This window comes from Aspergillus viridinutans (genome assembly GCF_018404265.1).
Source record: "Aspergillus viridinutans IFM 47045 DNA, scaffold_15, whole genome shotgun sequence".
NCBI classification, from domain to species: domain Eukaryota; kingdom Fungi; phylum Ascomycota; class Eurotiomycetes; order Eurotiales; family Aspergillaceae; genus Aspergillus; species Aspergillus viridinutans.
Window position 1 is genome coordinate 725,940 of NW_025091231.1, and position 22,346 is coordinate 748,285.

The 22,346-nt window shown below is 46.1% G+C and overlaps 6 protein-coding genes across 6 annotated transcripts; 2 read left to right on the forward strand and 4 right to left on the reverse strand.

Moving 5' to 3' along the window:
* Window positions 1-263: 263 nt before the first annotated feature.
* Window positions 264-1,197, reverse strand: Aspvir_003589 (Chromosome segregation in meiosis protein 3; the record flags this gene model as incomplete). Its single annotated transcript, XM_043275170.1, has 3 exons — window positions 264-761; window positions 826-904; window positions 962-1,197. 3 exons carry the CDS (start codon window positions 1,195-1,197, stop codon window positions 264-266), a joined length of 813 nt encoding a protein of 270 aa, XP_043131105.1.
* A 670-nt stretch (window positions 1,198-1,867) lies between these two features.
* Window positions 1,868-2,679, forward strand: Aspvir_003590 (putative NADH-ubiquinone oxidoreductase 21 kDa subunit; the record flags this gene model as incomplete). The annotated part of the gene is made up of 5 exons (XM_043275171.1): window positions 1,868-1,927; window positions 1,993-2,009; window positions 2,071-2,276; window positions 2,328-2,530; window positions 2,596-2,679. The coding sequence occupies 5 exons, from the start codon at window positions 1,868-1,870 to the stop codon at window positions 2,677-2,679; spliced, it is 570 nt and encodes a 189-aa protein (XP_043131106.1).
* Window positions 2,680-4,456: 1,777 nt separating this feature from the next.
* On the forward strand, window positions 4,457-13,326 carry atrA (protein kinase MEC1; the record flags this gene model as incomplete). Its single annotated transcript, XM_043275172.1, has 27 exons — window positions 4,457-5,048; window positions 5,113-5,774; window positions 5,834-6,087; window positions 6,143-6,541; window positions 6,660-6,812; window positions 6,868-6,964; window positions 7,076-7,555; window positions 7,613-7,855; window positions 7,914-9,143; window positions 9,213-9,753; window positions 9,809-10,280; window positions 10,340-10,625; window positions 10,682-10,779; window positions 10,830-10,922; window positions 10,973-11,134; window positions 11,199-11,295; window positions 11,350-11,544; window positions 11,596-11,881; window positions 11,935-12,132; window positions 12,181-12,305; window positions 12,363-12,445; window positions 12,498-12,620; window positions 12,682-12,769; window positions 12,819-12,903; window positions 12,958-13,076; window positions 13,124-13,209; window positions 13,266-13,326. The coding sequence occupies 27 exons, from the start codon at window positions 4,457-4,459 to the stop codon at window positions 13,324-13,326; spliced, it is 7,308 nt and encodes a 2,435-aa protein (XP_043131107.1).
* Window positions 13,327-15,064: 1,738 nt separating this feature from the next.
* Window positions 15,065-17,383, reverse strand: Aspvir_003592 (putative AAA family ATPase; the record flags this gene model as incomplete). The annotated part of the gene is made up of 2 exons (XM_043275173.1): window positions 15,065-15,796; window positions 15,848-17,383. 2 exons carry the CDS (start codon window positions 17,381-17,383, stop codon window positions 15,065-15,067), a joined length of 2,268 nt encoding a protein of 755 aa, XP_043131108.1.
* An 879-nt stretch (window positions 17,384-18,262) lies between these two features.
* srgA (Rab family GTPase srgA) lies at window positions 18,263-19,007 on the reverse strand (the record flags this gene model as incomplete). The annotated part of the gene is made up of 3 exons (XM_043275174.1): window positions 18,263-18,585; window positions 18,646-18,913; window positions 18,978-19,007. The coding sequence occupies 3 exons, from the start codon at window positions 19,005-19,007 to the stop codon at window positions 18,263-18,265; spliced, it is 621 nt and encodes a 206-aa protein (XP_043131109.1).
* A 1,147-nt stretch (window positions 19,008-20,154) lies between these two features.
* Window positions 20,155-22,023, reverse strand: Aspvir_003594 (NCA2 family protein; the record flags this gene model as incomplete). The annotated part of the gene is made up of 4 exons (XM_043275175.1): window positions 20,155-20,193; window positions 20,280-20,367; window positions 20,424-21,959; window positions 22,010-22,023. The coding sequence occupies 4 exons, from the start codon at window positions 22,021-22,023 to the stop codon at window positions 20,155-20,157; spliced, it is 1,677 nt and encodes a 558-aa protein (XP_043131110.1).
* Window positions 22,024-22,346: the final 323 nt, after the last annotated feature.

Here is a 22,346-nt window from a genome sequence, read left to right on the forward strand (position 1 = left end):
CTGTAAAAGGAATATTTAAAGGGCTCTAGATAGATCCCCTGAGCAACTATGGCTCGTCGCCAGCTAATTGAGGAATATCAAGTTAAATGCAAGTTATACTAGGAACTTGGAAAATTGGACTCTTTGATAAGTCAGCTCTGTAACTTCATCCCTGATACTACGATTGGAGGAAAGTTCTTGCCGGTAATCATTCTAGGTCATGCAATTAATTCTTCGAACCTTCCTGTTCAAAGGGGGTTTCGACAACATGTTGGCCATTGGCTTCAGGTAGAGGCATTATTCATCAGGAGTAGCTCTTGTTCTTTTAGAAGTGCATCCAATTCATCGTCGTCGGGAGCTTCCAGTTTACCGGGCTGCTGCGCGACATCATCGTCATCTGTCATAAAGAGCCCCTCGTCTAATTCGCGTTGGCGCGAAGAATTCAAAGTGTCTTCAATATGCATTCCCTCTGCATCCGACGTATGGTCACCAGCAATATTCCCTCTCGATCGTTTTGTATCCGTCATGTTGAGACCATCAAATGCTACGACAGGATCATCGGACCGACTTCCTGATGATTCGGAGGCTTGCAGGGGATCATTATGATTCTCTGGCGTGACCTTTGGTTTCTCCTCGTCTATCCATTCTTTTCGCATCGCTTGTAAGCGTTTAGAGTGGCCGAGTCGCTCAATTATGGCAAGACCATCCGCGAACTTTGCCCGGGGGAATAAGTCGTCAAGCCACAATTGGTAGAAGTTCAACAAGCGTGCTGCGTCGGAGAACTATAATATTAATGGGAGTTAGAAATGCAACATGTACAGAAATGGCGTTCTCTGCTTCGCCCACCTCATGCCCTTTCCCTTTGAATCTCAATTTCTTTTTGGCTGTGCGGCGCAACTTTGGAATACCAGGCTGTGACAGTAGGCTTGCACCGAATAGATTCAGCACTTATCTCATTATTGAGCCTAATAAATCGACCTACCGACTCTCATCTAGCTTTGCAACAGGTTGCCGCTTTTTGGTCACTTTGACCTCTTCGTCTAGACCTAAACCGAGTCCTGATTCATCTCGTGCAGAAGACTGCATGGGAGCGCCATTATTTGGCATATTCGGGGTCTCCTGCCACAGCTCATCCAAGCCGATGTCATAATCAAAGAGATCGTCTGCACGGTTTGGCGATGCTGKTCGATCATCTTGAAGTGTGCCTTCATTCTCCATGACTCTAGATCTGTATTTTCGACCAAGACAGAAGATATGACGTATATCTGGAAATTTATGTCAAGATTGGCAGTTGGGAATTCAATAATATCTTCAACCAGAGCCGAGTACACTGCATTTGTTAACCTTGAGGGTTATGCGGCCTAATTGGGATTATTCTACGCGTCACAAGGCTCTGACGCGTTCTGACATGGGATGTTAATGTATCAGTTTGTGGTTAGGCTCGAAGATCTCGCCAATTTACGTATTGAATACACTACAGAAACATTACCTTACCTTACATTTCCTTATAATACAATATGTTACGCTCACCTGAAATTCTCCTTGTATTCTTGGAAATGTTTCTCTAGTCCATTACTGAGTAGTTAACAGTCATCTAGAAACTCTCAGTACTCTTAATTTGATGATTATCCACAAGTACTCTGTAACCTTAAGTCATGCTAGATCTGCATGCTGTAACAGAGTATGATCACTCTGATTTATACGTTGATCTCGCAAGTCAACAATGGGTTACAGGTTCGTTGATTAGTAAGCCCAGATCTTCTACTAGTCCAAGAATAGTCAAGGGTAATCTCGGTGCTGCACCTCTCAGTTCATCTATACTGACAAACCGCCCATCCGGTCAACCAAAAGTGAACCTCAGGACATATACACCCCCGGGATCCTCACAATGGCTCCTGAAGGCAAGAACGCTCTTATCCCTCCGAAGCGGGCTAATACCGACTACCCGGTGCGTCCAATTGCTCTCCTATACCATCGTTTTCGCTTCACATTAATGCTAACCTTGCGTTGCAGCTCATCGACTCTGATCCGTATGTCACTACCCTTCGCTCAAGCGCTCAACTGTGGAAGAAGATATTCACATCAACATAGGCACCTTAGACGAGTTTTCGGATATGCTAGACCTTCTGATTATGCAATCGCTGGGGGTATGGCCGCTGCCTCCCCTCTCGCATTTTGGGCTATGGAGAGGGTCAGCCCTTCCCATGTGGGCCGAGGAGGCTTTGCTCCTGTGATGCGACTGGCGACAGCAATCGGTTTGATTGGCGGTCTACACATACTTTACCAGAGATCTTGCAGTACGTCGACGCACTGAAACCCTCTGGTAGCACGCATTAACCTGAGCATAGACCGTTTCTACGGATTCACGGAAAATGCCCGAGAGGTCGAAATGGACATGAGGGAAATGGTCGACAAGGTCAAAAAGGGCGAGCCGCTATACGGTACATCACAAGTATCCTCTTACCTACAAGGCGTTGCGGCCAGGAATTCGCGGTACTCGCAGCTTTTTATTCATGTCCTTCCTTGGTTTAACATCGTCAATCACGACCAGGTAAGCCTTTTTATTTTTCATCACTGTCCTCAAGAGTCTGAATGCAGTACGCTAAGGTATGGCAGCATGGTGTTGACACAGCGAGATATTACCAACAAGCTGAGCGTGAGCTCGAAGCCGAGCGCTTGACGACAGCACGCTCTTCCTGAGTCTTTGTGCTTGTAGAGGGTTGTCGAATCTTGTCAGTACCCGACACTGAAACATGTTTTGTGAAGCCTTTGTATCCTATTGCTCTTTCCATGTACTCGAAATACAGCTACATGAACAGTCTACCTTCAGCAATATGGTTACGAAGTAGCAAGTTCCGCGATCGACTGCATAGCACCATTTTCGCTTAAGAGGCCAGATTCAGGGCGTTATCGTCTTCGAGCATCGTCTTGAGTTCTCGATTCTTTTTTGGTCGTGGTTTTGGCGCTCGACGAAGTCAGCAAATCTCTCAGATCCGTGCATACGCCATACCCTTTGGACGCCTACCTTTCTCATTCTCTTGTATATAAAAGCGCCTAAGTAACATTATTGCTTCTTTGCGGAATAATCCTCCATAGACAGGATATGGTGGGTCTATCGTGAAGCTGACATAGGTAACAGTTTTAGAAACGGGTCAAGTTTTCAAAACTCAGACATACTCACTCAGAATGCAATGACAAAATGCTTCCTGTGCCTCCGAATCTATCATTGGCGCAACCAAAATAGACTGCTCGTATTTGATATTGCCTTAGAGCGGAAGCACACATTACGCATGGCTCGACTGTGACATACAAGTCCGTCGAGCGAAGTAATGACTTGGGGTGGTTCCGGAGCATTTCTTCAATGGCGATGAACTCGGCATGTCTTGTACCCTAATGGCAGTGAGCTATAAAGATGAAAATAAAGAAATGAAACAAGCCGAGGTCCAGAAATATTCGCGCAGCAGCATCATGACTTTCCAATACGCATTGTATGAGCAAGATAGAAAAATTGATGATGCCCTGAGGGTGCTTGTCTCAACCCAGCAACCACGACGTACATTCATTGATTTGTTGGTGTCATTCATTCCAGCACCCACTATTTTATCATGGTGTACCAACACGCATCCAACCGGCGTTTCGCCAGATTTGAGCGCTTTCTCGCCCTACACAGCGTATTTGTGAGCGTCTTCGATGCAGCCTTTGGGGAGGTATCGTACCATCAACAAGGCTTGCTTCATAAAATATGCATGCCTTGAATTTTCCTGCTCTAAGTCATAAAGTTATCACCGAAGTGATTGCCATGGAAATTTCCGTTTTTAACTCACCTTGAACCTCCATTGCGCCGGGACATGGAGAAAGACTCGGATTCGTAAATGTGTCGTTGCCTGGTGAGTGTGCGATAATATCTAGACTAGATGAAGATTTTAAACAGGCGATATGAGCATATCCCGCAAGTGTTCGATGTCAACTCCTCCTTACTTCTGACCTGACACATCATCGGTAGCCTCATAAGTCAAAGTCCGAAAAGCAAAAGAACATCAAATGCAATCTGCACGACTTGTGACATAATCATAAGTGGATGTTTACTAAGAGCTTTCTGATGGAAAGCCCGATACAGCATCTAATGTGTGATGTCACAAACACCAGTGCAGATGATAGTCCATTGTTTATGGCTGTGCCGCCCAGCAGGATGTTATTATCTATGCTAATTTAGGTATCAACACACGACAAAGTGCTACTATTAAGACGGTGCTATGTACCTACCTAGTGTAGAATGGGTTATTCATTTACAACATTATAACCATACCATAAGTACCTGTACACAACTGATACAAACTACTACGGCGTGCCTTACACTGTTACCTCTTGTAATATCTTTCTAGTGGGGCGCGTCCCTTCGATAAGCACTCAATTATTTTCAGCCTCTAACGCCTTCAGTCAATACTACGGAGCTTTTGATGCTTTCTCTATTACACATATGGCGACCAATGAGTCGTGGGTTCCCTATCAATTCACCACTACAAACGGCTTGTCAAGGTCTGCGGAACCAGCCTCGTCGATTCTAGCAGCTCAACTTCCACAACTGGTGTCTCAAGGAAATAGTGCCCACGGTTACTTGACCAGGGAAACCTTCTCGCAGCTGCGTCAAGAGCTGGTTGATGGAAAATGTAGCCAACTGCGTCTAGATGACAGCATCGCAGATGCTAGCAAACTGATTTGCATCGTGCTGCAAGCAGGCGTCGAGCCTTGTGTCAAGGGCGATAGGTCCCGCCAGGGAGATTCTGAAGGCCAGATACTAGACTGCCTGGATATCGTTCAAACAATTCTTGAAAAGTCACCGCAAGTTTTGGGTGAAATATGTGACCCAACCGTTCTGGGAGAGAATGCGAGCGTACCTCTGTATGCGTGGCTAACATTACAATTGCTAAGCTTGCTCAGTTGGGAGGCGAATAACATAGGAAAGAGAATAACTTGCATATTCTCCAGCATCACCCGCCCTCATGATAAGCATATAACGTTATTGCCCTCCTGCTATTCTGCTCTAGCACTCCTTCGAGCGTGCACGAATGGTTAGTTGAATGATTAGTTGAATGATTAGACGTGAGTATGATTTTCTGGCTGATTGTGTCCTAGAAATCTTCCTTTCACTCGAGAGTCATCATTATTTATCGAGACAGCATATGTCTGAGGTTAAACTATCGATACCGGCGGTGAAGAGTGCAATCTTCCTGACCCTGGACAATCTCAATCTTCCTCGAGCTCTTTTGGGCAAGAAGATTACGCTCGGAACATTTCCCCAAACACTTACCCTTGCTCTTCGATTACTGGACTCCTTTGTTCCAAAAAGAGCAATTCATAGTCACACGAGCATCAACGATCCTACCCTTCACCAAGACCTGGCTTGGATCGTAAATGGAATTGAACGTCTATGGAAAATTACCCATAGATGGGTGCGCGCCTCGATAGATGATATTGAGATCAAGTCACGCATTTGTCTACAATTTACGTCCAGTCTACATATTTTTCGCTCACTTGAACCTGATATGTCCGGTCTCTTATCGCCACGATCGGGTCTGGCACGTCCCTGGCTTCAGATCTGTAGCGAGTTAGTCACATTGAGCCAACTGACTCAGATGCCTCATCTTCAGGCCGAATTGGGCCGGCTTCTTAACGGTTTGATCGACGCGTCTCAATATCGCTTAGAAGTAGTAACTCAGTTGAGAGCCGCTCTTTTACCAACAATGATTGAGTTCAAGAGTAAGGACACCATTCATTCGTTTGAGCCGGGTTTTCAGGTAGGCAAGCGAAAATATTTCAGCAATTATCTTTTGAGACTTACAAAATTCAAATCTAGGCTGTGTTGCAAATATTGATGGGACCCGTGTCTGGAGATGAAAGTCGGAGTCGCGTCGATTTGCAAGAGCCAAATACTGCTGGTCAAATGTGTCGACAAGATGAAGTGGTTCAACATGCTATACTCTACGACATCCCCCGGCCACAAGAAGGCTCCGCCTACCTTGACACGGCCCATAAACTTATTAGCGAGACTTTTGAGCTATTGGGCTGCGAGGAATCTGTAAATATTGGAAACCTCAGTCGTGCTATCTCGTGAGTTACGCATATCATGATATGTCCTTTGGACTGCTGACCGCAAATGTGCAAGGGAGTCGTTCGTGGATCTTCCCGAACAAAAGAAATCCGACCTTTTTTATATGCTTGGCAAGATTGCTTGTGCGATGGCTGGAAGCCTATCAAGCCCGAGTAAGGCTGCTTTGAAAAGCTCGCTATCTTGCTGTGTGTGTGAAAGTGAGAAAAGAGCGCCTGGCTCTGAGCTCTCCTCGAAGTGCCATGACGTTCATGAGCTATGTGGGATCTTCACCTCCGTCTTACCTAGACTCACACGCGCTTCCAGTGTCCGAATAACAGCAATGAACGCGTTGCGAAAGCTATTGATTCACGCTCCTCCTGAGTCTTCTTACCTGCAGCTGAAATCCTCTGTTTTCGGCGACTTGTGTTTACACTCGCTTCGAAGTTCGATTAGAGAGCTGAGGATAGTCACTGGGTATGACCACCATCTCGCATTCTCCTTCTGATTATCTATTTGCCTTCATCTCTTTTACCTTTCGCTTCCCCCACTACCCCTCTTCTTCTACAGTCGTCAAGTAGCTGATAATTTTCAGGCATCTAGTGATCTCTTTTGTTCGAAAGGATATCAACGCTGAAACTCGTCGAAGCAACTTTGTCGTCATACTGGAATGGCTGCGAAGCCTCTCTGAGAAGCAAGAACTCCCGTTGCATGAAACTTGCATCTTGTCCTTATGTCATATTGCGGAGTATGCCTCTAGCATCGATTAAGTATTGTTTCTGGAGGCTGACCGAAACAAACAGGGTTTCCGACGATGAAGAGATGAATATCATTCTCCTTCGTCTACTGGAGTACTTGGGCCATTCAAATCCATTCATTTGCGCAGTAGCGTACACTGAGGTATGTAGTGATTCAGTCATTCATGTTTCGAAATGTTCTCCCCTTTTACCTTTTGGAAATTCACCGGCGGCCGCATGCTTGTTTTAATGGTAATCTGCTAAGTTCTTCTAGCTTTCTAAACTTGCTCAGCATCTCTCTGTGACTCCTGCTGGTTTGTTCCGGCCTTTCTGGAGAACATTGTCGATAACGGTGGTGAAGAATTTCCAGTCCCGTCCTCACATGGCCGAGCAACTCTGTGATCTACTGGGAATGAATGTAGATGATCTTTTAAGATTAACTGAAGTTCACATCCTGCCGTATCTTGTTCTCACTCGAAAACGAGACGTCATTACGAGGGTTGGTGCAGCCTACAAGGATGTCAAAACGCCTTTCGACATTTGCTCCGAGAAGAACAACCTTGCAGCGATTCTTGCTTTTTTGATGAGTCAACCATGGTCAGACCCGGAAGGTATGATCATGTCTGTTCTATCCGATATTGACTCCGCCTTCGGGGGACGCACTTTGGCGGAGCTGGTTAGAACAGAGCCGATCTTGATTGCTTGTGATCTGTTAAAAGGCCTTGGTGACTCGGGAAGTGAGAAATGCGCACGGGCATGTGGGAACCAGTTCCTTTTTACATTGAGCTTTGTGCTAATCTGATAAACGTAGTTTCATCGAGCTCTTCATCTGTTGGCAGCCTTAGTTCCCCGCAAATCTACTGCTACATCGAAGAAGGCCAATTTGCTCTGCCATTTCATCGAGGAGCATGTTCTGGGTATAATCACGCAGTTCGCGCATGCAATCAACGACTTTCAGATAAGACAGCCTCTAATTGAAAAGAGGCGAAATATTCTGGCCATTGGTGAAATGATCAAAGTTGCCCGTGGCCATATCAGCAGCGCATTACCGCAGGTAAGTCGCTGTAACATTCCGTCAGTTTTAAGTCGGTAATTTGATCTAAAAAATGCAGATATGTGCGTGCCTGCGTTCCGCACTCAGCATCGAAGAGCTCAGTGATCATGCCTTTTCAGCCTGGAGCGTGTTGGTCAGCTCTCTGCACGAAGAAGAGCTCGAGCCACTCATTGATCAAACATTCTCAATCGTGATCAGATACTGGAGCGCTTTAAACGATCAGAGCAGGAAGACTGCCCACGAACTGGTTGGATATATTCTCAGAAGCCACAGTGAGCTTGTGCACACCAATTTCAGCACCATCCCCTCATTGGCTTCAATTCCTGCACTATCTGCGCTTGAAAGTGAGATCAGTAAGATGAAAGGGAAGATGGATGTTCGAAGTCAACTTTCGGCTTTTGGACGTCGCTGCCAAAGTGAGAATGCCGCTGTTGTTGAACAGGCATTGAGAGAGTTGTTGCCTTGTCTTTCAAGGCATGAAGAATTCTTGCATGAGTCCGTACTAAGTGAACAGCCTGACCCAGTTGTTGCACAGTTAACAAGATCCTTGCTGGATTGCTGTGTCAAGTTCAACGCAGGTTGCGACAGCATAACACTTCTTTCGGCTCAATGTCTGGGTCTTGTAGGCTGTCTGGATCCAAATCGAGTTGATCCGGTCAAAGATAAAAAGGATATCCTCGTTTTATCAAACTTCGACAGAATGGAAGAGACCTTTGATTTCGTACTTTTTTTCCTTCAACATGTGCTGGTTCAAGCCTTTCTGTCAGCCTCCAATACGAGGGCCCAGGGTTTTCTTGCCTACGCTATGCAGAACCTGCTCAGACTCTGCAACCTCGATTCGGCCGTCACCCAGCGCTCCCGAGATATTCAAGCGGACGAAAAGTACCGTCGTTGGTCGGAATTACCTGAGACTGTGCGCAACACTTTGACCCCCTTTCTCACGTCTAAGTATACGGTCACAGTCGGTGCCATAAGATCGCATTGCAAGTTCCCAATATTTTCCACAGAGCTGACACATGGCGACTGGCTGCGAAGTTTTGTGCAGGATCTGCTGCAAAGAGGAAGCGGTGACAACGCGCAGCTTATTTTTAGCGTTTGCAGTCGTATTATCAAGGGTCAAGACATTTCAATCGCCAGCTTTCTCCTACCTTTCGCCGTACTAAATCGTATAGTTGGTGGAACCCAGGAGGAGAGGTTGGACTTGCAGGGTGAGCTCACAACCATACTCTCCCATCCACTTCCTGAAGCAAGTAATCGGGTTCATGAAGCCATCATACTATGCAGTCAGGTGAGCATTCCCTTCTGTATCCATAAGGTCTGCACATACTTGAGTTTCCCGCTTCTGACGATAGGACAGAGCGTTTTTGAAATTTTGGACTACCTTTCAAGGTGGCTGCAGGGGAAAAAGAAGCTCCTCAACAGCCTCAAGAATCATGCATCGCATACTGGCCGTTCTCACAAAGATTCTCATCGAGATTCATTATCCGAAACATATTCGTCTCAGGTCAAAGCTATGGAAACGTTCTTGACTTCAATACCTCCAGAAGTCATTTCGAAAAGAGCGGTCGAATGCAAATCATTTTCTAGGGCCTTATTCCATTGGGAACAGTATATCCGCCGGTTCAAAAGTCAATCCGAGAAGAACGACCACACAAGCGCTGAGCTTCTCTACCAACATCTTCAAGTGATTTACAGTCAAATTGATGAGCCCGATGGTATTGAGGGTATTTCGACTCATTTGCACATGCTGAACATTGACCAACAGGTCCTCGAGCACCGCAAAGCAGGCAGATGGGTTACTGCGCAAAGTTGGTACGAACTGCAAGTCGAAAAAGAACCCGACAACGTTGATGCACAGTGGAACCTTCTTACGTGTCTTCGAGAGTCAGGGCAACAGGGTAACCTCCCAATAAAGAGCTGCCATCAATGTTGTCGATAACTAATCCGGTTCAGATGCTATTATTGCTAGATTTGACACGCTCAACTCAGCAGGCTCAACCTCGAGATTTCTTCCCTTTGCTGTGGAAGCGTCCTGGAACACAGGAAATTGGGATAAGCTTCGCAGTTACCTCCAAATGCGCTCACCGGAAATTACTGGAGACTTCAATATCGGGGTGGGATCGGCTCTTTGTGCGCTTCGACTTGGAAACAAGGCTGAATTCCGTAACATCATTCATGATCTGCAGCTCAGTGTCGCCAAGTCGCTGACTGTGAACTCTGTCACTTCCCTACAATCTTGCCATGACAGCATCCTCAAGCTGCATGCCTTGACTGAAATGGAACTTATTTCCGATTGTGAGGGCAGCGAAAACAGCTCGCTCACTTGTATACATGATGTACTAAATCGACGGCTTGACATCCTTGGGGGATACATAGCTGACAAGCAGTACCTGCTCGGATTGAGAAGGGCCACAATGGAATTGACGTGGGATTCATCTCTACCATAAATGTTCATCTGAAGGGATGCTGACATGAATCACATAGGCATGGCTTCATGGAGTCTGATATCGCTGGTTCCTGGCTTACTAGTGCACGTCTGTCGCGAAAGGGCAATTACACCAATCAGGCCTATCACTCAATGCTTCGTGCAGCTCGCTTGAAAGATAGGTCAGCTACTATTGAACACGCCCGTCTACTTTGGAAAGATGGCCATCATCGAAAAGCCATACAGACGTTAGAGGGTGCAATAGCTGCAGATGAATTTGCCTCAGACGCGTCCTCATCCGGTGGGTCGAAAAGCGAAAAGCAGCAGAACTTGCTTGCTGCTAGGGTACGTACCATTGCTTATCCTCCGTGAAATAGCATGGAGCAACTAATATGCTCCAGGCCCATCTGTTACTAGCAAAATGGACGGACCGAGCGGGACAGACCCAATCCGACGTAATCGTACAGAGGTACCGAGAAGCGATCAAACTTCACTCAAGGTATGACCGCACCATATCCAGGATTATCACACGAACTGACAGGGCAACAGGTGGGAAAAGGCGCACTACTACCTGGGCAAGCATTACAACAAGATCTTGGAGTCTGAGAAGGCCAAACCCTTAGGAAAAGAGGCTCAGATATAGTAAGTGTATTTCTCTGATCTCCAGCACTATAACTAAAGGATATTTCTAGCTTAAGTGGTGAAGCCTCAAAACTTGTCATTGATAACTACCTTCGCTCCTTAGCGCACGGGAACAAATACGTATTCCAATCACTGCCCAGAATCTTGACCCTTTGGCTAGAGCATGCTGCCACGGTTGATAAACCTTTCGATCCCAAAAGGGGTGATAATGAGTATTGACTTCCCTCCTTCCCAGATACACTTTATCACTCGAAAAGACGCTGAACAACTTTGTAGGGAGTTCCAGACGCACACATTAAATCAACGGAAAAAAACTCTTGATGATATGCACTCACAGCTAAAGAAATATCTAAACCGAATGCCCGCGGCGCTGGTCAGTCACTTATCCGCTCCCGGTTTCTGCTGAGAGACCTGCTTACAATAGCAGCTGTTCACGATCCTTCCTCAAGTGGTCGCTCGGATATGCCATCCCCATGCCACGGTTTACGAGCTTTTAAGCAGGATTGTTGCGAAAGTAGTCAATGCTTTTCCCCAGCAAGGGCTATGGACAGTCCTTGCAGTTGTCAAGTCATCCTCCAAGGATCGAGCTTCTAGGGGCATCAATTGTCTTCATAAAATCACTGTAAGTGCGCGAAATCGCCTGGCTGAGGTCACATATTAAATAATTTCAAAGGAGGCAAACAAAAAGTCCAAAACAGAATTACCCGTGGACATGCGGGGAATGATCAATCAAGGACAGAAATTCTCAGAGGAGATGCTCAAACTATGCACGGCACGAATTGAGGAGAAGGCGTCAAAAATCCATCTTGCCCGACATCTTGGGTTCAACCACAAAGTTGCCCCTTGTCGACTTGTTGTTCCATTCCAGGCGATGTTGACTCCAAGTCTTCCGGCCAGCCATGAGACCGAATATTTGAAGGGATTCAGGGCTTTCCCCAGAGACCCCACGACCATTGATGGTACGCCTCGGATTTACTTGAGAGAATTAATTGGGGTATCTAACGCTTCACAGCCGTACTTGACGATGCACAGGTTCTGAACTCACTGCAGAAGCCCCGGAAAATCAGCATTCGAGGCTCCGATGGGAAAATATACAACGTGCTCTGCAAACCTAAAGATGATCTCCGCAAGGACCAACGTCTGATGGAATTCAATAACACGATTAACCGCTTTTTAAAGAGGGATGTAGAGTCGAGCAAACGGCGCATGTGTAGGTTCCAATTTTTAAAGCTTATTGTCCAATGCTAAGGGATTTTAGATATCAAGACTTACGCCGTTACACCCCTGAATGAGGAATGTGGTCTAATCGAGTGGGTTGACAATCTGAGAACACTGAGAGAAATCATTATCAAACTCCTCAAAGAGAGAGGTATCATGCCAAACGTATGGGACTGTCCAACTCACCAATCGTCAATTCATGTTAAACTAACACAACAACAGTATAACGAAATCAGACACTATCTTAATGAAGCATGCTCAGAGTCCTCAAAACTTCACTTGTTCACAACAAAAGTTCTGATGAAGTGAATACTCCCAAGCATTTATGCCCTTGATATCGATGCTCATTTCTCCTAGGTTCCCTCCAGTTTTGCACGAGTGGTTTGTAGAAATGTTCCCAGAGACGGGGGCATGGTTTGCAGCACGACTCCGTTATACCAGGTCCTGTGCAGTTATGTCAATGGTCGGATACGTCCTGGGGTATGCTGGCCTCGATTGCAGTCTCCGTATCTTCAATTATACTGACATCAGAGTCGCGCAGATTGGGAGACCGGCATGGCGAGAATATCCTATTTGAGGAAGGCACAGGTGGTGTTATACATGTTGATTTTAATTGCCTTTTTGATAAGGTAAGGTAACTTTTTACATTGTCCAGACACCCAAGACTGACTGGAACAGGGCTTAACATTCGACAAACCCGAATTGGTCCCATTCCGTCTCACCCAAAACATGATCGATGCTTTCGGTGCCTATGGGTATAATGGTCTGTTTTCTGATTCTATCAAGGATGAAGCGTTCGCTCAACTCTTGTTCACAGGACCGTTCAGAAGGACATGTGAAATCAGCCTTCGCCTTCTGCGACAGAACGAGGATGCACTTATGACCGTGCTGGAGACTTTCTTACACGATCCAACCACAGATTTCATCGGAAGAAAAGTAAGTAGCTCGCCTACAATGATTTTCCTATACTGACGTGTCTCAAGCGTCGCACCCATGCAAGTGTTCCAGAGACCCCCGCTGGGGTGCTCGAGAATGTTCGCAATAAACTTCGAGGCCTTTTGCCCGGAGAGTCAGTTCCTTTATCAGTGGACGGCCATGTTGATGAACTAATTACACAAGCAACAGACAAGAGAAACCTAGCGGCCATGTATATCGGCTGGTGTGCTTTTTTCTGAACGAGAATTGACCCGCACCTCGATATCCATGAGAGCAACTGATTCTTTCTTGGATGTAAGCTCAGTCAATTTGAATTATGCATTCATGATAACAAAGCATTTCGCATTCCCTTCGGCATAATGAATTAAGCCTTTTCCTGAAACTTTGTCATTAGGGTTAAAAAAGCACGTGGAATGACCACGACCATGCATGTGAACTTCAATGAGGGACTGAGGTGTATAGTACACAATTTTTTTTTTTTTTCAGGTTATTTCCTCGAGGCGTCCAAGCGATGAACTCGGCTCCTGCTCCGGCTTTTATCTTCGTCGCTATGACTGCTGTAACCATAACTGCTATAACTTGGACTGCGGCGTTTACGGTGCCTAGGGCTGTCCACGCGGATATGCGCTTTTCTCCTTGCTGGGGACCTAGAGCGCGAATCTGAGAAAGACGACAATGAGCGACGCCGTGACCTAGAGCGCGACAAAGAGCGCGGTCGGTATAAATCATGTCGCTCCATGGGCCGCGAGCGGCCATGCTTTCTGGGGGGCGTAGTCCTAGGTACATTCGGAGGAATACGCGAAGACCGGTGATCTGAAGGCTCTTTGTAGTCATACCTGCGACGGCCAGAGCCACCCCAGCCATTTTCTGCTGGTGGCGGTGAACGTGAGAAGGCTCTCCTAGGCAGCACGATTGAGACATTCAGAGCGGCACCATCTAATTGGGCCTCGTGCATGTGCGATATCGCTGCTTCTGCATCTGCAGGATCGTGATAAAGAATATAGGCCGTGCCTCTATTTGTCATGACTGGTGGTGTAAGTTTATACGCATATATACCACCGGTCCAGAAAGTGGGTACTTACAAGCTCGGTTCATGGGAAGCTCAAGACTCTTGATATCACCAAATGAACCAAAAATCTCTCTAAGGTGGGATGTGGTGACATTCTTAGTCAATTTTTCAACTATGATCTACGATGAAGTTGGCCGTCAGCAAGTTTTGGAGAGAAGGAGATGGAATAGGTACGATAAAATAAGAACAGACCTTTGAACTTCTTGGAAGTCCACTGCTTGGACTCGGTGTACGGCTGTAGCTCCTATTTCTGTACCATCGAGAATCACGGCTTGGGCTGCGACTACGGCTCGGGGATGATGTCCGAGAACGCGACGGAGACCGAGACCAGCTTCTAGAACGACGTTTGTCGCGGCGGTCATTGTCATACTGAGCGGACGGACTCCGGCTGACGGACCTTGAACCTCCTCGAGGGGACATCGAACGCCGTGGTCGTTCTTTGAGTGCTTCGAGATCCATCTCATGCATTGAGCGACGTGGCGATCGGCCTTGAGGTGACCTGGAAGACATGACGTGGAAGAGACACAAGGCACCTGGAACGTCTAGACGAGCATGGATCGCGTCAAGACGATGCCTAAAAAAGGACAATGGACTTTGGAGAGTAAGCTGCGATCGGGAGAGAAGATTGGCCCAATTCCAATGCAAGGGAAACCATACACTTAGTATTGGATGTCGGAAGGGGTTGTTAGGCGAAGGATGTCAGGTATCTAGATATCTATCTACTAAAGCGGTGGTCCAACTTTCCAACTTAGCTAGCCATCATGAGTAAGGCCAAATTCACACGTTGTAACCATTTACCTCAATCTTATGTACGCCTTGTATAACAGCGCCATTGTTAATAATATTATCCATACAATAATGACATTGATTATGAAATAGATACAAAAATAGATCATGTAGATTACCATTTGATTGAGGCCTAAGGTTTTGATTTTGCAGACCCTCCCCATTTCTTATATTCTGCGAGGACATCATGCGTAATTTGTCTCTGCACTTGCTCAAGCGCATATGTAAAATGTTTCCACTTTACTTCCTGTTCTTGGCCAGTCTCCTCTTCTTCATCTAATGCTGCGTCACCTGCAGTTTCGCAAATGCTCACAATTTCCGCCCCTGAATAACCATGAGTTTTTTCGGCCAACTCCTCCAGGTCCACTTCGGGATGGACCACGGACTTGCGAAACCAGATGTTCAGAATCTCCTTTCTCGCCTCAAAATTTGGCGGGCCAATATACAAAATGTTATCCAGCCGACCCGGGCGCATCAGGGCTGGATCAATCACGTCAGGCTTGTTTGTCGCAGCAATGACCAACACATTTTTCAATTCCTCGATGCCATCCATTTCATTTAGTAGAGTGGTGAGCACATTGACACCTCCGTGAGATGAATTTCTTCGTGAAGCGATCGCATCGATCTCATCGAAAAATATGATACTCGGCCTTGCAGATCGTGCCTTTCGGAAAATTTCACGCAAAGCTCGTTCTGACTCGCCGACGTACATGCTCAAAATTTCAGCACCCTTGACTGCCAAGAAATTGAGACCTGCTTCGGTAGCAAGTGCTTTCACCGTTAGCGTCTTAGAGCAGCCCGGGGGGCCATAGAGAAGTATCCCTTTTTTACTGTTCACATTGAGTCTTTTCATCCGCTCAGGGAACTGCATGAAAGGTCAGCGAGTCAAGAGTAGCGCTAACGGGCCGTTACTCACTTTGAGAGGTCTTTCCACAGCCTTTTGGAGATGCCTCTTGATATCATGCTGCCCGCCAATATCTGTCCACCTGACTTTTGGTGTTTCTAGGAAGACTTCTCGCATGGCGGTAGGACGAGTTTCCTGTAGAGCTGACATAACATCCGACTCCTCGATATGCAGATCAACGGCCATGTTCTTCTCGATGTGCTCAACACCTGCCACTGGGTGAGGGGTTGATGCAACGTCGCAGAGTCTAGTCGGCGAACGAGATTGATATGACTGCCTCTGCCGCGCTTTGCGGCATACAAGCTGAAGTAACGCAAACAAATCAGCTCCGACATAGCCGTGTGTTTTCTCTGCAATCATGTCGATAAGCTCTTCGTTCAATTGACGTGATGAGCTTCCACAAATAGCCCGCAAGATTTCAGCTCGGTCTTGCGCTGTGGGTACCTGCATTTCAATCTCGATTGCTAGACGGTGGGGTGTCCTGAGTGCGTCATCAACGTCGTTAGGATGGCGAGTTGCTGCCACAACCAGTACAAGAGCACTTTTGGCCAGATCTAGACATTCACATAGTACTGATGTTAACGACTGAGATTCTAGTGATGCTCGTTTAGGAGCAATGAAGTCGAGCTGATCAATTATGATGGTACTTGGCTGGCAACGTACTGCCTCTTGAAAGACATTGCGAACCTTAGCTTCCGCATCACCAATGTTTCGGCTAAACATGGATGAACCGAGACTAAACGTCTTTTTCCAACCTGCTGCTTGTATCTGGTGCAGAAGGGCAGATTTGCCTGTCCCCTTAGGTCCATATAGTAGGATACCCCGACTGTGCTCATAGAAAGATGGCATTCTGAATTTTTGCACCAAGTTGAAATCAGCAAGACTCTCATTGATGCTGTCGATCTGGCGAGACAGTCCTCCTAAACCGGAAGGCTTTACTTGTATTGCCGATGGCACCTCTTCTGGGACGCCATCAAATTCATCGCCGATCTCGATTTGCGATCTGTCGGTAAAGCGAAATAGAGTGTTGGCGGGATTTCTAGTCGCTGTCTTAATATTGGCCACTTTGAAACTTCTTCGCTGCCCTATTAGCTCCAGATCAAAAGTCAGACCAACAGCGACAAGTTCGCATCTCGAAAGAGGAAACCCCAAAGCAAAGGCCCAGTGGTCTTTTTCCTTGGGCGGAATGGGGCCGCCATATCTCGTGAGGCGATCTACATCAGAGCATTCTGTAACGTAGACGCGATCTATTTCTTCCAATAGATCTTCGGCCCTGTTGATAGATATCTTTTCCCCGACCTTTATTTCATAACAATCTTGGAATGTCCTCGAAGTTTGCACGACAGTACTCTGTATATTTTCGGCTGCGGTCCAAGCCACGGCGGTTTTTGGGCTTCCGCCGGACGTGTTCACACTGCAAATGTCTCCAGCTCGAAGTTTGAGGGCGGCTAGAGACGATGATGACAGATAGATACGAAACGCATCTTTATGGTCACTCCTCGCTTGTTTTGACAACGGTCGAACAGTAAAGAGACGAGCGTCGGACATTTCAGTGATAGAAAACCGAGAGTATACAAGAAGATCAGTCAGATCTCACTCCAACTTTCGCTGAACTTAATGTCCGTTGACTTGACGGGACCAAGAAGGCAGATTATAAGATTGGACAGCTTCAACTTCCTTTTCCCTTTCAGTGTAAGTCCAGACATGGTCATTGTGCTCATAACGAAGGAATTGTGTAAGACATACTATAGTTCTGAAGAGGGAAATAAAAAATAATGATCATTGAAATCACCTTCGAGGTACTATATTGCATAATGCAAATGTCTACCTTAACTTTTATATTATTATTTTATATACTACCATAAAAACTTTTAATATTCCTAAACAGAACACAGATTTAGTGATTAAGTAATACCTCCATATCAACTTGTCGGGTGGGTCTGCTTAGAATATCTAAGTAACCAAGACTTTGTTCTCTGACCCTTTCCGCCTTGGTCGAGCAAAGACGCTTGTTGTATGATATGGATTACGCATTTTGTATCAAAACTATTTCAGTCAAGGAAGCCTGGTGTATGGAGATTCTCTTGGTTTATGCTTTAACCTCAAAGTTCAAGTAGTTGTTTTCTTAGACATACTTACATGAACGGTGCCGCGGAACTGAATTTGGTAACTCTAACGCCAGGAATCAAAGAATAAATAGACCAAAGGATCGAAATACCGCCTAGCATACCTCAGTGGATGACTACGATAACATTGGTGGATTCCAACTGTAACGAGGTCTTGGTCGCATGGAGGGCCTCTGGAGTGATTAACAACTGAAGGTAAAAGGAACAAATGCCCCCATGTGTAAAGGTTGAGTTGAAGGATGACGCCAAATGAAAGGAAGCCCGAATCAGATTGAAGAACGTTAGGAGCGAAAGCGCATGCCTAACAACATTTACCGCCAGTACTCCCAGACGTCCCCGATCCGTGATGGTCTATATTGACCCCCTGTGACCCCACTTGTTCAGACTTCGATGTATCCATGCCCTTTTTGATGGCAGAGGCGAGACTGTAGAATGCTTTCTCGATGTTGATATTGTTCTTGGCAGACACCTCAAGGAATGGGATGCCTAGCTCATCAGCGAGTTGTTGGCCTTGTTCTGTGGAGACGGCTCGTTTTTCCTCCCAGTCGCACTTGTTACCAATGAGGATTTTGTGTACCCCTTCGCTTGCATGTTGCTCAACATTTGAGAACCATGTACGTATATCTGAACAAGTTGCAGCAGCAGTCAGCGTCAAATCAGTATTTGAGAGTCGAAGGAACTTACTTTGGAAGGAACGTTCATCCGTGACATCATATACAAGAAGTATTCCCATGGCGCCTCTGTAATACGCTGTTGTGATAGTTCGAAATCGCTCCTGACCTGCAGTATCCCATATTTGAAGCTTCACGCGCTTGCCGTCCAGTTCAATTGTGCGAATCTTAAAGTCGATTCCAATCGTAGTGATGAATGAGGGGGTGAACGAATCCTCACTGAATCGCAGAAGGCAGCATGACTTCCCCACGCCGGAGTCCCCGATCAACAACAACTTGATCTATGACAACCAAAGCGATTCTCGGTTATCAAATAATCGGATTATAGAAGTGATTTAAGCTTACCAGAAAGTCATAATTTCTTGTGCCAGCCATTGTGGTATCGTGGATTGGATATGAATTCAAGAGAGTCGATATTTTGGTACGGTTCCGAACGATATTACGGGGATGAACCTCCGTAGTCGTGGGTAGAATAACTCCCCTATCGAGATAATCGTACTTCCCCCGCCCTTCCTTCTTACTCTTGGTGATTGTCCGCAGAGAAGAGGCAGCCACCAAGAGGTATCGGGACTTTCGTCAGATTGGCAAACGTTAAGGAAATTAAGAAGATAGATTCCTGATGTGAAGTGTCAGAAATTCCTGCCTGGCACTTGACTGATCCTGCCCCGAAACTCTAGGCCCGAAATGATAGATAAAAAAATATTCAACAAATTGGGTGAAAGATTACAGCCTGATGTTGTGTGGTTAGTTGGCAGCAAGGCAAGTCATCTGAAGGGTTATCTAGGGGGGGTATAACAATTCTGAGAAAGTTGCAATAGTAGTTTGTACCTACCTCTGTAGGAGCTGGGAAAACATACCTTGCTGACTACAACCTACATGTACAGATTAGTGCCACATCTCCAGGTACTCCGTAGATATGTATCTAAATAACTCATTTTATATTCCATTTAATGAACAGCTCCTTGCTTACACCTGGGACCAATACCTCTCTATAACTAGTATGAATACCTTTATGATATAAGAACCTCTATCTAGGTTTCAGAGATTAGGGGGGGATCCTAGGACCAAAAGCCACTAGTGATAATTCCCATTGTTCCTTTTAATTAAGCATAGCATATTCTTCCTAATACCTAGTCACTGATGTGCAATGTGTTTTAAGCATATACCTTCACAGAATTCCCTTGCAAATTACCATTATAGTATAATATTTTAGGTTTTACATATAGAAAGATTATGTGACACTCTAAGAAGCTATGTGGATGTGAATTCATCCTATTAACACCAATGTACAAAAGAGCAACCAGTATACTGGTTTTACTTGATCCATCGAGAATATACCCATCCAATTCTACTTACAACCTGGGTTTGCCTCCGTATTCCGATATGTATATCTAGCAGGTCATCAATGTCTTCTTGAAAATCACGGAGATCAGCTCCTCTCAGAACTGTTGCTGCTTTCTGTAGGAGAATATCTGCACCACAGACCAAAAGACCATGGTCCTTATAGGTCAGAACACCGCTATCAGTAGGTGTTGACAGTGTCAAAGTACGGTCGACATCCCTAATTTCACATCAGCACGGATCGTTAGGTTGATTGTATTTTGAATACCGCAAAGCATGTCTCAGCTCATGTTTTCGCCTTCCTACTTGCAAGCCCTTGCGATTGCCGAAGACACCAAATGCCCATCTCAGAAACGCGTACGTGACCATGATCCCTGGGGTGAGGCTCACAAAACTTGCACATGTCATGTCAGCTCTGCATGGGGTCAGTTCTTGAAAGACAGCCCGTACCCAAAAACAAGTTCCTGGCTTTTCAGCAATGAATCGATTCCACCAATCGCTATTTCAACATCCACCTTCGTTTTCTGAATCTGGATCAGAAGAGCCCGTACTAAATCACCACGTACGGTTCCAATGAAGGGCTTCCGCAGATCTTTTTCGTACGCTCGTAGTACTGGGGTCAGATCACCTTCTCGAATCCTCGCGGTGAGTGTGTCAATCTGCTTCGCACCAAGCTCTTTCTCAGAATCGGGTCGATCGAGGACAAAATCAAGCACCATCCGCTCTAAGCTGGCCCTATCCGCCTCGAGACTATTCTTACTCATTAGTGCAATCTCGCTCTTTTCGTCATGTCGAATGGTCCCGATGAGTCTCCGCGTAGGCTCAACGACCCAATTACCCCAAAATTCACAAGCAGTTGATCCGATGTTGGAAATCCATCTTATGAGCTCGTGCTGCCGACTGCTTAACAACCTCAGGAAAGTGCTCGTCGAAAGCACCCCCACTGAGAACGGCAGCCAATAACGTACCAAGCACGAGGGACGTCCATGGAGATTGATTGCCCTCCTTGAAGAGGCGCTATAATCTGGCAATAATTCGTCGAGTATATTGAAAAGCTGCTCGATAATGTACTCGGGCGTCTGGAGAAATTTTGCCATCTCAGATTGAGACCGAACAATTTCCCGTTCGACTGCGGTAACGACCCTCTCCTCAAGCTCATATTCTGTGCCTTCATGTACCACCCTTTGCAAGAGAACCTTCAATGTGAGTACATTCCTGAACACAGCATCACGCAAGCGGTCATCAGTGGCGAACTCTGAGTTAATTTCTGTTTTGAGAAGCGAGCATTGCCCCATGAGAAGGCCAATGCCGCTGGCGTTTCTCATTCGCATTGCTCCCAAAGCTCTGCATTTTTGTCTAATCTCAGACCTATGCGTAGTAAATGAAGATAACAGCCTTGCCCGCAGGGAGAGCATCGCGCGTGGGTCAAGGCAATGGTGCACTATGTTGTAAAATCTGGCCCACGAAACAGATGCTGTTGGGTTGACAGCTTTCTGGATGCCGTCCTCTTCCATGTGCAAAAGAGACCGCCTCAGGAAATGCCATAGTCGAACTGGAGCCGTCTGTACTGCATATGCTCCGGTATGCCAATTTGACCCTGAAACATCGGCCCAGTACAACGCCTCTTCGCCGATACTGTGAGTATGTTCTAGAAGAACATTGACGGTTATGCCTAAAACCTGCAAAAATGCCTTCGCAGCCATGATCCACGAGACATCGAGCACATACGCGACAGCCTCATCGGGCAATTCCCGTCCCTTGAGCAGGGAATGAGGGAACTTGGAGATCAAAGTCCTAACCTGATCGGCTCGTAATAACGGTTGAGATACAGATTGCACAGACAGCGACTGGATCAATTTAAGCAATGTCGCTATATCCTTCGAAGTTTCATATGGGTATTCAGGTAGGATATGGGTAGGACTAGGCAGACCATCATTGACTTTCTGTTGCACTCTGTCGAGCTCTGCGCTCAAGTGATGAATATGACTACTTATTGTGAGCACATTTCCCGAGTGGTTGCATCAGAAGTAACAAACCGATTTATGATCATAATGTATCTCTGTGCGTGCAATAACTCCGCAAGTTATGTAGATTGCAGCCATAATAACAAAGCTTAAAAGATAGGATGGCATGGCGTCATACATACTAGACTGCCTGCCTTATTATCATAAGACAAACAATACAAACTTCCTGTAGGTAGTACCCTACAGGTACAGGTACAGGTGAATGTGCTGCTATCTAGCGCTGGAATTATGTGAATATCTCTGATCAAGTGGAGGGAGTTCAATATTGAATACTAAAGGTGCTCCTACTTATCACCCTATCGGGTATAAGAAATCGACGACTAAGAATCTCACCTACAGATGTGTATTC